This window comes from Rhinatrema bivittatum, chromosome 4 (assembly GCF_901001135.1).
Source record: "Rhinatrema bivittatum chromosome 4, aRhiBiv1.1, whole genome shotgun sequence".
Classification (NCBI taxonomy): Eukaryota; Metazoa; Chordata; class Amphibia; order Gymnophiona; family Rhinatrematidae; genus Rhinatrema; species Rhinatrema bivittatum.
Window position 1 is genome coordinate 298,566,880 of NC_042618.1, and position 14,622 is coordinate 298,581,501.

Genomic DNA, 14,622 nt, shown 5'->3' on the forward strand with positions numbered 1-14,622 from the left:
TTTTTCCATTATAAAGGGCAGGATTCTATGAATCAAGACAGCTACTCCATGCTGTCTACTAAAAAATGAGGAGAAGCAAAATTGACCAACCCATTCTCTTTTAAGTTTTAGGTGCTCAGAGTCAGTAAGATGCATTTCTTGTATGAAGACAATTTGTGCCTTTTCTCTGCTATACAGGGAAAGCAGCTCTTTCCTTTTAATGGGAGAGTGGATTTTGAGAAAATATTTTAATTTCTGTCATAATTATGTATAAAATGACTTCTGCAGATATTATAAATCATATAAAGTCCATATAACCCCTAGCTTAGGTGCTTAGGATCAAAATATACCAGTATATATCAGAATATACGCTCATATATCCGTCCCTACCTAAGTTGAACTTCCTCTTTGTAATCGCTCCCTAAATGCATTTATTTATTACTCTCCTGTTTGCTCCCTCTCCACAACCTTGATCAATTGTTTTCAATGTAAATCAGTGGTGAGTTATTATTTAATTTACGTAAAGCTCCAGTAATTTTTCCTGTTCAATTGTTATTTTAATACTAACTGTTTTAATCGTTATATGTAAAGTTCCTTGTAGACTTATTATCGATCTGTTTCATTACCTAACTGTTTCTTGTAAAGCCTGGGGTGGTTTGTAAACCCCAGGCAATTTGCCGTTCTATGTAAACCGGATTGATTTGTATCTTATACAGGAATTTCGGTATATAAAAATTAAAAATAAATAAATAAATAAATAAATATATGAAAGAAAATTCTTGCTCTGGAGTTCTCATTCACACACAACAACCAAACCTCTGCCATACAAACATCCTTAAGATTCTAGATCACCCACACACCACCTTTTCTCCTCAAAATGGTAAGTTCCAGTGTAAGGAATGAGGTAGGCAAGAATAAGGTAAAAGTAAAATAATATGTTTATTGATATACAATCTTAACAATTCTAAGTATTAAAGGTATACAGTTCTAAGCACTAAAATATAGAGCTCTAAGCACTAAAATATACAGTTCTAAGCATATACAGTTCTAAGCATTAAAAATGTTGCTAAGCATATACATCTGTATCCGTGCACTGCATTTCGGCCAATACTCACAACACCCTTTTCATCCACCTGCCTGAGAGAGAGAGCCCACCACAGGAAAAAGGGGTCCCATCCCTTTGTATGTCTACAAAGGACACACAGCACTTTGCATGCCAGCAAAGTGAAAGAAAGTTTCTCGCTCTCCCCGTTTTTCAGCCATAGCTGCTTGTCTTTTATAGCCTAATGTAAACAAGTGTGCGTGCTAAACTAGACTGTGTGTATGTGGGACAGGTTTACTCACTATCCTAGAATCAGATCTATGCCAACAGTCCCAGTCTAAACTAAGCATTCCAGACTCAAGGATAGTTTAGTCAGGTCATCCTACTCTGTGCTGTATGTCAAACAAGCTGAGCTGATTCTGCAGTTTCCCTTACATCCAGGCATACACATTTCAAGAAATTAAACATCCAACATATAAATTAGACAAAAATAGAAACAAACATATTGCTCCAAGAAGCAGCATTACATGAAAAGATCTTGGTGTCTTCAGATCCAAGGTTAAACACAAGAAAAAAAAAAAAAAGTGCCAATGTCTACATTACTCCGATTATATCCATTCCAGATCAAAAGACCTAGAAAACCAAATAGTAACTTAATAGTATGACCATTACAACATTTTAACAGAGTAAGGAAACAAAAGGATTCATAAGTATAATAAAGCAGTGCATATTTCATAGAAAGGGCAAGCTCCAAGAACTTATAGGAGATAGCACTGTAGTATTTAATAATGAGTCTACCTGCATAATCTTTGATAAGCCTCCATTATAAAGTAATTAAAAAAAAAAAAAAACAATCATTGCTAAACCAATATTGATCTGTTTGCCTAAGACAACCATGAAGTATCATAAAACTACAGTACAGGGTCTTATATTGCAGTTCACAGTTGAAAAAGCAAATCTCTAGTGCCAAGAGAAATTATAAGGACTATGAAACAATAAATGAATCTGCTTACTTGCCATGTGGCTTGTAAAAGCAAACACATAAATCGCAAGTCATAAATACTCAAGGAAAGGGAAAATAATCTCTCCTTCCTCTGCAACTTGCTACATCACGAATCAAGTTCCTTAGGATGGCTCACCCAGCGTCAGTCCTAAGTAAGTCCACTAACGGTGAAAGAAACAAAGATCCATACCCAGGAAAACATTTCCCTCTGTAGACCTTCTGCAATAGAAGTCTCTGTAATCACTTTCAGAGCAAAGGGGAAAATAAAACATAAAAAGATAAACTCACTCTCCTACAGTGAGGCTATATTTACCATCAATATAAAGAACAGCCATGTTTAGAGCATCTTAGTCAGGAAGCAATTTTAGAAACTTTTTAATTTGATCCTTTGTTTGAAGAAAAAGAGGGTGTCCATCTCTCACCACTCGAAGTCAAGCTGGACATAATAAAGAAAACTTAATGCCTTTCTGAAACAGCATTATTTCAAACAGACATCAGCGCTTTCCTCTGTGCGGTTACACGCGCAGAATAATCTTGGAATGATGACAGCTTAGTCCCTAGACATTCCAGCACCTTAACCTTTTTGTAGGTCATCATAATTTTCTCCTTATGGCATAGTTAAGAAATCTAGCGATGACAGGTCAAGGTCTGTCTAAGTTCTCCCACACAGGCCCAGGCCAATATACTCTCTCGACCACCACCATCTCTGTGCCCAGAGAGAAATTCAAGGCTTCAGGTAGCCATACTTGGAAAAGGGATAAGTCATTATCTTTTACCTTTTCAGGTATGCCAATGATTTGAATATTTATCCTTTTCCCTTGATTTTCCTGGTCAATAATTTTCTTCAGGATAATTTTTTGTCATCATTTCAGGATAATTTTCTTTGTCATCATTTCTTGAGCAGTTAAACTTCCTCCCAATTCTGAAAGTTGACATGTTTTTCAATACATTCTTTAAGAAGGTCTTGAACGAGTAGATGTGACTCGGTTATTTACACTTTCGAATAATAGAAGGACTAGGGGGCATTCCATGAAGTTAGCAAGTAACACATTTAAGACTAATCGGAGAAAATTCTTTTTCACTCAACGCACAATAAAGCTCTGGAATTGGTTGCCAGAGAAGGTAGTTAGTGCAGTTAGTGTAGCTGGGTTCAAAAAAGGTTTGGATAAGTTCTTGGAGGAGAAGTCCATTAATGGCTATTAATCAATTATACTTAGGGGATAGCCACTGCTATTAATTGCATCAGTAGCATGGGATCTTCTTAGTGTTTGGGTAATTGCCAGGTTCTTGTGGCCTGGTTTGGCCTCTGTTGGAAACAGGATGCTGGGCTTGATGGACCCTTGGTCTGTCCCAGCATGGCAATGTCTTATGTTCTTAAGCTCTTCCATTGCGGATTGCAGCTTATTTAGTGAATCCAGTTTAATCACCAAGATTTTGCTAGATATTTCTCTAATGAAATCTTCTTTCAATCCTTCCAGCATAGCCACGGACTCCATTGCCATCTTGAGTGAGGTCAGTCTAGCTTTTTCTCTCAGCAATCGTTATTTTTTATTTTACATTCCTTAATAAAAGAGCAGAACATTTTTTTCTTCTCCAGTAAGGCATTAAAGATCAGTGTATTTTGCAGCTGGAATGGTGGTAAGAGAGGCAGACAACAGTAGATCCTATCAGAACAAATTCTCAACAGCTTCTCAGGTGGCCATCTTGTCCAGGCCCCCTTTTCAGATATATCAGAGATAGAAGGGAGGCATAAAGTAGAATAATGAAATTGAAAGGTGATGAGAAGCACTGTGTGTTGATGGATCAAGAAATGGTGGACATATTAAATACTTCAGTTCGGTGTTCGCTAAAGACGACCCTGGAGAAGGACTGTTGCTGGTTGACAAGACTGTAGATGGAGATGGGGTAGATGAAACTCCATTTACAGAAGAGAATGTATGGAAAAAGCTAGGAAAACAAAGTAGACAAGACCATGGGGCCAGATAAAGTTCATTCCAGGATACAGAGGGAGCTCAGAGATGTGCTGGCGGGTCTGTTGGATGACCTGTTCAATAGATCCATGGAAACGGGAGTGGTGCCGCGTGATTGGAGAAGAGTGACGGTGGTCCCGCTTCACAATAGTGGTAGCAGAGAGGAGGCTATAAACTACAGGTCGGTTAGCCTCACCTCGGTGATGGAAAAATTAATGAAGATTCTGCTGAAGGAAAATATAGTGAACTATCTACAGTCAGGAGGATTGCTTGACCCGAGGCAGCATGAATTCACCAAGGGAAGGTCCTGTCAGACAAATTTGACCTTTTTGATTGGGTGACTAAAGAATTGGATTGAGGAAGAGAGCTCAATGTGATCTACTTGGATTTCAGCAAAGCTTTTGATATGGTCCACACAGGAGGCTTGTGAATAAAATGAGAAGTTTGGAAATGAGCGCCAAGGTGGTGGCATGGATTACAAATTGGTTGACGTATAAAAGATAGTGTGCAATGGCAAATGGAACCTACTATGAAGACAGAACAGTGTTAAGCAGAGTGCCACAAGGATCGGTGTTGGGAATGGTTCTGTTCAATATCTTTGTGAGCAACATCATGGAAGGATCAGAAGGTAACATAGAAACATAGAAATGACGGCAGAAGAAGCCCAAACAGCCCATCCAGTCTGCCCAGCAAGCTTTCGCACTTTTTATTTTCTCTCACATACCTATCTGTTTCTCTTGGCTCTTAGTAACCTTTTCTTATTCTATTTCCCTTCCACCCCCACCATTAATGTAGAGAGCAGTGTTGAAACTGCATCTAAGTGAAATAGCTTAATTTAGTTAGGGGTATTAACCACCGCAATAAGCAAGCTACACCCATGCTTATCTGTTTATTCAGACTGTGTAATTCAGTCCTTGTTGATTGTTGCCTGAATATAGATCAACCTTTCTTCATTCTCCCCTGTCGTTGAAGCAGAGAGTCATGCTGGCTATGTACTGAAAGTGAAGTATCAGTCTTGCTCCCCTGCCGTTGAAGCAGAGGACTATGCTGGATATGTGTGAAGTGTCAAACTTCCTCCCTGCCGTTGAAGCAGAGAGCTATGCTGGCTTTGCATTGAAAGTGAAGTATCAGGTATTTTTTGGTTTGGGGTAGTAACCGCCGTAACAAGCCAGCTACTCCCCTGCTTTTATGTGGTTGCAAATTCTTTTTTTTTCGCAATTTATATTTTTATTGATTTTCCAAAAAATATAAGAAACATCAATCATAATCAATATTTCCAAACACACAAACTTACAATAATTTCTTTCCTCAATTTATATTATAATCAATCAAATGGCAATTTCTTCTTGTCATCTTGAATAACAGAGGTATTCAGAAAAAACTAAGGGGAGTTAGTCAATCAGAAATATTTTGCACAGAAAATTGTACTGTATTACCTGCTTATACTTTATTCACTGGGTATTGGAGATATTATAGCAGCTCTTCTTTGTTCAATAAAATTTTTAAGATGATCGGGAATGAAAAAGATAAAGGTATCTTGTTGTTTTTTAATTATACACTTGCAAGGATAACGCAAAGTATACGAATATCCCATTGTTATAGCTTCTTGGCGAAACTCCAAGAAGCTCTTTCTTCTTAATTGTGTAAGAACTGATAAATCAGGAAAAATTTTAACCATAGCGTCATGAAAGGAGATGGGGTATTTGCTGAAATACTGTTTCATTACTTTATTCAAATCCCTCAAATTTGTAAATGACACCAAAAGTAAACCCCGATCTATTATCTGGTTACTGGTACTTTCTAAAAAATTCGTGAGATCCCCTTGAAAGGGGGACTCCTCTACATTTTCCATGGGGTTCTTTTTTGGTAGAAAAAAGCAATAACTTATTTCAGGTAGATCATTTTCAAGGAAACCTAATACCTCTTTAAAAAACCTCTGTAATGTTTCGATTGAGACCTCGCCTGCTATTCGAGGAAAATTAAGCAGGCGAAGATTCAATCGCTTAGAATTATTTTCAAACATTTCCATACGTCTCAACAAGAAATCTCTGTCTTTTACAACTGCTGCTTGGAATTCAACATTTTTTCTCCCCATCTCCTCTAGAGACCTGATTCTAACCTCTGAATTATCTAATGTATTCTGTATAACTGATATTTCTTGATCATTTTTCCTTACAAATGAGTCCATTTTCCTTTCTAGTCCCTTTAAATTAGATGTCATCAACGCCATCATATCCCACAATAACTCCAGCGTTACCACTGTGGGACGTATCAGAGTCTCTGGGGTATCCTCGCTGGCTGTGGCTTGACTTACTTTATCTATCTCAATCTCTTGAGTAGATTGTGCCCTTAGTTCTTTAATCAAGCTCATGCTGGTACTTTCTCCAGCTGAGACTCCTGCACCACTTCTACTTAGTGCCTGAGAACCGCTGGCATTGGGATGCACTTGCGAGCCTTCCCGAGTCCCCTCTACATCTCTCCACACCGGTGGTAGACCAAGGTTAGGGCTCAACGAAGCCTCCTCTAAGGATTCAGGCCGACCTCCCAATTTGCCTGTATCAGCAGAGTCTTTGGCTGTTGGTTTTTGTGCAGGCAAAGACATAAACCGCACTATTTCCTGCTGTGTTAATATAGGTGGGGGAAGGGAGGGGAACACCCTCACTTTTCCCTTTCGTTTCGGTGGCATGATAAAAAGAAAATCATAAACCAGCAGGTAGTCCGTCTATGCCAAACAGTACAGTTAATTTACCTCTGTGGCAGCCGTATTCCACAATCAATGGAGACCCCTTCTCATCCTCTCTCGTCCGATCAAAGCAGATCTAAGCCGCGCGCGCCTAAGGGGCGCACGCGGCTTTGGCGGCGCGCCGGCGGCAGTGGCGCGCCTAAGAACGCCGAACTTAAAGGCGTCCCGATTCGGCTCCTCCCACCGGTGGTACAGCAAGCGGGGAAATTCAAAAAGCAGCAGAAACAGCTCACCAGGGGCTCCTTGTTGTAATACAGCTGCGCTTGAGAGCCTTCCTGACGCCGAACTTAAAGGCGTCCCGATTCGGCTCCTCCCACCGGTGGTACAGCAAGCGGGGAAATTCAAAAAGCAGCAGAAACAGCTCACCAGGGGCTCCTTGTTGTAATACAGCTGCCCAAATTCTTTTTTTTTTTTCCACATTTCCTCTTGCCGTTGAAGCATAGATCAATGTTGGAGTCGCATTAATGAATAAGGATATTCATCTCCAGGTAGTAGCCATCATTCCCTCAAGCCATCCCCATGCCTCTTCTCTTCATTCACATCCTCTAGACTTTATGGATCCACAGTATTTATCCCACGCCCCTTTGAAATCCTTCCCAGTTTTGGTCTTCACCACTTTCTCTGGAAGGGCGTTCCAGGCATCCACCACCCTCTCCATGAAGAAATACTTCCTGACATTGGTTCTGAGTCTTCCTCCCTGGAGTTTTAAATCATGACCCCTGGTTCTTCTGATTTTTTTGCAATGGAAAAGGTTTGACGTTGTCTTTGGATCATTAAAACCTTTCAAGTATCTGAAAGACTGTATCATATCACCCCTACTCCCTCCTTTCCTCCAGGGTGTACATATTTAGATTCTTCAATCTCTCCTCATAAGTCATTCGATGAAGACCCTCCACCTTTTTGGTCGCCCTTCTCTGGACTGCCTCCATCCTGTCTCTGTCCCTTCGGAGATACGGTCTCCAGAACTGAACACAGTACTCCAGGTGAGGCCTCACCAATGACCTGTACAATGGGATAATCACTTCCCTTTTCTTACTCGATATTCCTCTCTCTATGCAGCCCAGCATTCTTCTGGCTTTAGCTATCGCCTTATCACATTGTTTCGCCGACTTCAGATCATTAGACACTATCACCCCAAGGTCTCTTTCCTGCCCCGTGCACATCATGGGGCAGGAGAGGTAAAGTTTTCTATTTGCAGATACTAAGATCTGCAACAGTTAACTAGTTCTGCTTTTGTGTACAAGCAGCTAAACACTCTTTTCCTTAAAGGAATTTACCATAAGAAAAAAATGACCTAAAAAACACAATATAGAAAATAAAGTCCAAGAAATATTATCTATTTCATATAAATACCAATACCAAATTTGATTTGAAAGTCTTTAAAACAGATCAGGCAACTACAGATCTGGTAAGAATGAAACCATATGCTTAGAATAATTTCTATTGTCTCTGCTACATTTCTCATAAGAAACACAATGAAGATAGAATTTGTTACTTTAGTCCATAGTCTGTATTTTGTTTTGCTTTTCAAAGGTACTCATGAATTTTTATTTTAACAACACAAATATCTAGGGATCTAATTTTTTTACATAGACACCGCATGAGAAAAAAGTCTTAGTAAATCAGGCCCTGAGTTTGCTATCATTATTATGCACTGTTTAATTTGTATATTTATATGAAATGCAAGTGTTTTGAGGATTTGTAAATATTTTGAAAATTTTGAGAGATGCAGCCACCTCTAGGGTACAGTCGCATTTTGGTACAAAGTTAATTTTGAGGTCTAACTTATTGCACAGAACTATTAGAATTTGTTTTTAATTTGGTATGTTAGTCATATATGAGAAATAATTATAATGCCAACCAATTAGGAAAATGTCATGCAAACAAACTAATTCATTAGTGTGTAGTAGAGGCGGTGACTGGAACGGCTTGGTATTCTGAACTGAAGGTTTGCTCTGCATTGTTTGGTAGGCACGTCTCCTATTATAAGCTATCTTATAATAAAAAACTAAAGATTTTTCTCTTACTGGTGTTGGTAATCAATGTTTCCTAGTACCCACAACAAAAGTGTGCTTCAGGAGAAATCAATATTCCTGTACTGCGAATCATTAGGAGCAGCACCACTCCACTAGAATATTAGCCTTGTGGTTTAAGGTCCATACTAAAGGATTAACGTGAAAGACCTGAAATAACTTTCCCAGTCCTTTGACAAAAGGGGAATACAGCTTGCTCATAGTCTTGCCTCGTCTGAGCCAAAAGGGGCCCCTCAATCAGAATGGATAATGAAATTACCTGCTTCGTGGAACGGAAAGTCTTAGGTGGAATTTTTTTATTTTTTTACATTTATGTGTAAACGTTTTATTGAAATTTGCAATAGTAATTGAACAAACATACTAGGTGGTGTGGGATACTTCAACACCCCCCAGTTCAAGTTTCCAAACTAACAGTTCATATAACACAGATCCCTACTCCCCCTACCCACCCCCTGGTTCCCTGGGTGAAATCCAGAAGCGACAAAGGAGAAATGTCCACCATGATCAATAAAGAAGACACTATTGGTACAGCTAGATGTCTCGACTTTGAAATGCAGACATTCAGTCATTTAGCAGTCGACTGCAGGCCCGATGTGGACGAGTCTGAATATAGGGCTCCCAAACAGTCAGGAAACGACTCTTCTGGCGAGGCGAACTGCGAGGCGCGAGATATTCCATGTGCATAAGCAAGTAGAAAAGATTTCTCCAGGTCCAAAACGATGGCAGCTCCACTTCTCTCCAACTGAGAAGAATCACTCACTTCCCCACCAAGCTGGCTTTTTGTAGTTGACGAGATCCCGGGTCACGGATCCGCAGAGGCGGTATACAACCGAACAAAATCCACAGAGGCGCTACTGGAATAGAAAGTGTTAAAATAGTGGCCAGGTATTTCGCAATCTTCGTCCAGAAAAGCTTGATAGCTGGGCAAGCCCAAAAAGCATGCGACAATGTGCCAATGGCCTGTGGGCATCGACCACAAGTGGCGGTAGTGGTAATATGCTGGCAATATGCCATCTGAGGGGAAACATAAGCCCTCCCTAAAAATTTGTATTGGAGCTCTCTATAGTAGGAGTTGTGCGAGATCCTCGCCACTCAAGTGTAGCAAGCATGCAGTATGGAAATAGTGACAACAAACTCCCCCTCTCCCGTCCACCTATCAGCAAGCGTGGTATAAATGTCCACCCGCCCAAGTTGACATAAGCGCTTATAATAGAAAGATAGAGAAGGGGGGGGGGGGGAGTTTTAACCAGTTGAAGAATCTGCTCTAATTTCTGAAACGTGGTCTGGTGCCGAAACGCACCAGGTATGGCATTCAAATAATGGGTAGTTTGAAATATGGAACTACTGGGGACTCCCCCAAGCTATAGTAGTCCTGAAAAGGGGGAATTTTGACCTGAGGATATAACCTCCTTTCAGAACCCCCTCGACCTTTCAACCTGCCATGCAAAGAGAAGGATCAATCTGAGATATAAGTGAGACAAATTTCCCCTTTCCGAAAAAGCCTGAAGGTAGAAGAGTCCCTTCTCTCCAAGGACAAAAAATTCCCTTCCTCTGAGGCTTCCCACAGGACTATCTACCTACACAGCTTCCCATCCCTCCCCTTCCCCAAAAGGAGCCTAAGAGGATTCCCAGGGAAATAGGCCTTCCAAAAGATTCAAGACCTCACTATTTATTTAAAAAATTTTCTATACCGTCGTTAAGTTAAATATCATCACAACTAGCCAGAATTGGGCACTAAGACTCCCACCGTAATGCAGAGGGAGGTTTGGACAAGAGCCCCACCAAGGAACATCTGAGACCCCTTCCCATTAAGCATCTGCATGGGGCAGAATCTTGGAACATAATAAAAAATGCAATTGGGAAACAAAATCCCAGTAAAGGGAAACAGAGGTCCAAGGAGGTTCTCAAGCCCCCTCACCCATAGGAAATTGCCATGGAACATTTGGGCTTCTGGGCTGAAGCAAGGCCATGTAGAAATTTCAAAATGGTGGCCATCCCAGAGTCTAGCCACAGAAGTAGGAGCTATCTGCTCCTATTGTGCTGCCGCTTTCCTGCAGATATGCAGGAGACTTGGATTTAAGCCTGGGCCGAATTCCCCAGAGAAAACTGTAGAATGCAGGCTGATCAGAAGACCTTGCCATGCTGAAATTACAGCAACTCCTGACCTCCACACAAAGCCAGCCCCACTCTGCCTTTGCAGAAAATGGCAGTGGTTCCTGTCAAAACCTCTTGAGGCAGCAAGACCATTGAAGGCAAGTCTGCCCAAGGCCAGCCAAGATACCCCAACCGCCAGCTAAAATGCATCCACCTACCTGGATGGCCTTCATAAAGAAAACAGACGCCCTTGCTGCTGCCCACGGCTCAGCTCTCCCAGGTCACAGAATCTGCTGGAGGAACTGTAGCTAGATTGTGGGGGGGTTTTTTGGGGGGGGGGTTTAACCATGAGCATCTTTACTACTGTTGCCTCTCCCAGCCAGTCTCAAAATGCATGAGACATTAGGCAGGGCAGGGTGTTGGGGGGCTTGTGTGGAATCAAACCCCAGAACCAAGGAAGAAGCCTGCAAAAGGAACTTCTTCTGAGCCACTAAACCTCATTTCTGCTCAACCAGACCTCCACCCAGACCCTAAGAGTTATCTACTGAGCCCACCTCTACCAGGGAACCAACAAGAAAATCCCCAGGAACTTGCTCCATTTCAGTAAAAATTACAAAAATTGCTGCCCAAACACCAAGATCCTACTCTAACCAGTAGGGGGGGGGGGGGGTCTGAGGGAATCCCCACAGACTCTTCTTTGGAACCAAAAGGTGAAAGGACACTAACCCATGACCCCAATAACAATGAAAGAAATCATCTCAGAAGGGAACATTCCTGGGGCATAATCCAGATGATGGTGTCCTATGCTCCCTCCTCAGACTGGCTAGATTCTTCCACAGAGAGGTATGATTGGGAGCTAGATCCTGCGACTGGATCTTCTTATGGGAGCTCACAAATTTTGGAGGTGAGAGCCATCTTGGACAGGAGAGGTTGAAGGGTGACCTGCCTTCGAAACAAATAAAAGTCTTCACCAATTCTGCTATCTGGTCTATGGGCTGCTGTGTCCTCTGAACAGAAGTTGGGAAAGAGACATCCTCTTCTGAGACTAGTAGGGGTTCATTCTTTTGAGAAGCTCCTAATGGACTCCAGAAGGAAGCCCCCACTCTGGGTCTACTGAACTAGTGAGTGCATGAAGACCAGAGGCACCAAGGAGATGGGATGGAGAAAAGGACACTGAAATGGAGGAAGATAAGGGCAATGAATCACCCTCAGGGCCCCCTCAATGACTGTTCTCAACTCGAATGTGTTGATTGCACGGATCATCAATGAATCTGAGGTTGAATGCGTTGACCGGGAAAGTAGGGCTTGAGCCCCAGTGCATCGACCCACTGAAAACCAGTGTACTGACAGCACTAAGGTTTAGATCATCAATGGCACTGACGACAGATGCTTTGATGTTGCTAGGGCCTGATGCGTCGGCAGCACTGGATGAGTCGATGGTTCTGATTCTGTTCTTAACTTCAGTGGTGCCAACCTCACTCCCAGCACCAAAACATGACGCTTCTGTTTCTTATGAATTGACGAGGGCCCCATGAACTCACAAATCCTTGCTTGTGATGCATTCACACTTTGCTTAATCCCAGTGCAGTGGAAAATCCAGGAACCCGTGTTACATAAGAAGGAATTTTGCTCAAGGAGCTCCTGCTCAAATTGACACGTAGAAGGCTCAGCTCCAAACTTCCAGGCCCTGTTCCTCTGGGAGCTTCAGTGACATCCAGCCACAGTCATAGCAGTTAGCTGTGTCATGATCTGGCCCCAGATATTTGTAAAAAATATCATGGACATCAGTGACAGCAATCCACTGGAGGTAGCCTTCTGGGAGCCAGATATTCCTTATACTTTATTTTTTTGTTAGACTGAAAGGTGCTGTTGAGGGGGCTGCCAAGGCAACTCGAAGAGAGTTTAAAGAAAAAGAAACTATAAAGTACCAAACAGATTAGAGAGAAAATATACATCATGCAAAAGCTCTAACAGAAGACTGAAGGGCGGGCATACAAGATAGCATGCATGCAGGAACTCCCGTGAATGCTCAGTAGAGCACATGGTCTATGAGCTAGGAAAGAAAGGTCTGCTCAGTGCTGTCAGATGACATCACCATGTGACATGGCTAATTCAGCTGTTTGTTGATGGAGAATGTTAAAGAACATTGTCAATGGCAGATGACAGTTTGGCAAGCAGAACACTCCAAACAAGACAGAAAGATTGATGTAGTTATAGTGGGCATTTCTGGATGCAGTATTTTTAGGGTCTTCTGTTCTATCAAACCTTGATTTAACCTATATAATGCACAACAACATTTAATAAAACTATACTAGCTCATATTCAAGCAAAGCAGAATTACATTGAGCAGACATTAAATAAAAAGTTCTAAATCCTGTTTTAAAACCTTAATGCAATAACCCACAGACCATCTCTGGGCAGTCAGATATAAAGGATGTAACAGAACCAGCTACAGTCACAATGATTAATAACAACACAAGTTAGTCAAATTTAAACCAAAAGAGCCTGAAATGGCTAATTTCATATCTTTTCACAAACAGCATATACCCTGTTATGTTATTTTATAAACCAAATACAAAATGGTTGTTCATTACACATACTTCATAAAATTTTCACAAACTCTGAAATGCAAAATCTTCTCTCACATAGGAAAGAAGCTAATTAGCTAAACTGATCCATTAATAGGTGTCATGCTCTCTACACTTAAAAAAAAACAAAAAACCAAAAAAAACAAGTTAGGGAGCAATCTATATATAAATAGATTATATACACAGGCACCCACACTCACACAGACACACTCACACGGGCAGAGGCACCAATACGCACAGGCACACACAAGCCTCATGCATACACAAAGGTAGAGCCTCCCACAAGCTCACAAAGGCAGAGCCTCCCACAAGCACACAAAGGCATACAGCTCACACATGCATATACGCACACAGACAAAAACACACACACAAGCCCTCCAAACACACACACACAGAGGCGCCCTCAGGCAGAGGCACTAGCCTTCACACACACAGGCCCACCACAGACCACCTTAGCAATGCCAGGAAATTTTCACTAGTTTCTAAAATAATAGGAAGACTTTTCTTCTTTTTGGGGGCTAATTGCATGCTTAAATCAAGTCACCACAGCTATGCCCAATTCCCCCAAGGCTTCACATAGGAAGAAAGCTGGGTGGGGAGAGTTGGAGAAAGCAAAGAATTACCTCATTGGCCAGCTCAAGCAAGACAGGGGCAGTTGCATTTTCCATCACTCCACTAAGGTACCTGGACAAGACAAATAGAAATGATGTTAGATAATAGGGACAGACCAGTACAGTCAGGTCATTCTCCCTTGTGTATCCTTTCTCTGGAGCAAATCACCCAGGCACAAAGTATAATCAAGATTGGTCCCTACTATAGTGATATTTCTTAGTCAATGCAGCTTAAACTATTGTTAACTCTCTAAGGCTGCCTCTTGCTCATCAGCAGATATTTCTCATGATATGGTTCAATTTCATTCCAATTTAAAAAGGAAAAGGCGGGAAAAGGCTATGTACTTCAAACCTGTTTTACTGGGTCAGACCAAAGGTCCATCAAGCCCAGAATCCTGTTTCCAACAGTGGCCTAGCCAGGTCACAATTACCTGGCAGGATCCCAAGGGATAAATAGATTCCAAGCTCCTTAGTCCAAGAATAAGCAGTGGATTTCTGCAACTCTACCATAATAATGGTTAATGGACTTTCCCTCCAGGAACTTGTCCAAATCTTTTTT

At 41.5% G+C, this 14,622-nt stretch overlaps 1 protein-coding gene across 3 annotated transcripts in view; it reads right to left on the minus strand.

Moving 5' to 3' along the window:
• Window positions 1-14,622, minus strand: part of C4H15orf41 (chromosome 4 C15orf41 homolog) — a 1,060,100-nt gene that overhangs the window by 870,033 nt on the left and 175,445 nt on the right. For all 3 annotated transcript variants that reach the window (XM_029600207.1, XM_029600206.1, XM_029600209.1), the window contains one exon: window positions 14,076-14,136. In XM_029600207.1, coding sequence (XP_029456067.1) covers window positions 14,076-14,136 — 61 coding nt within the window. The remainder of the gene's footprint in view (window positions 1-14,075; window positions 14,137-14,622) is intronic.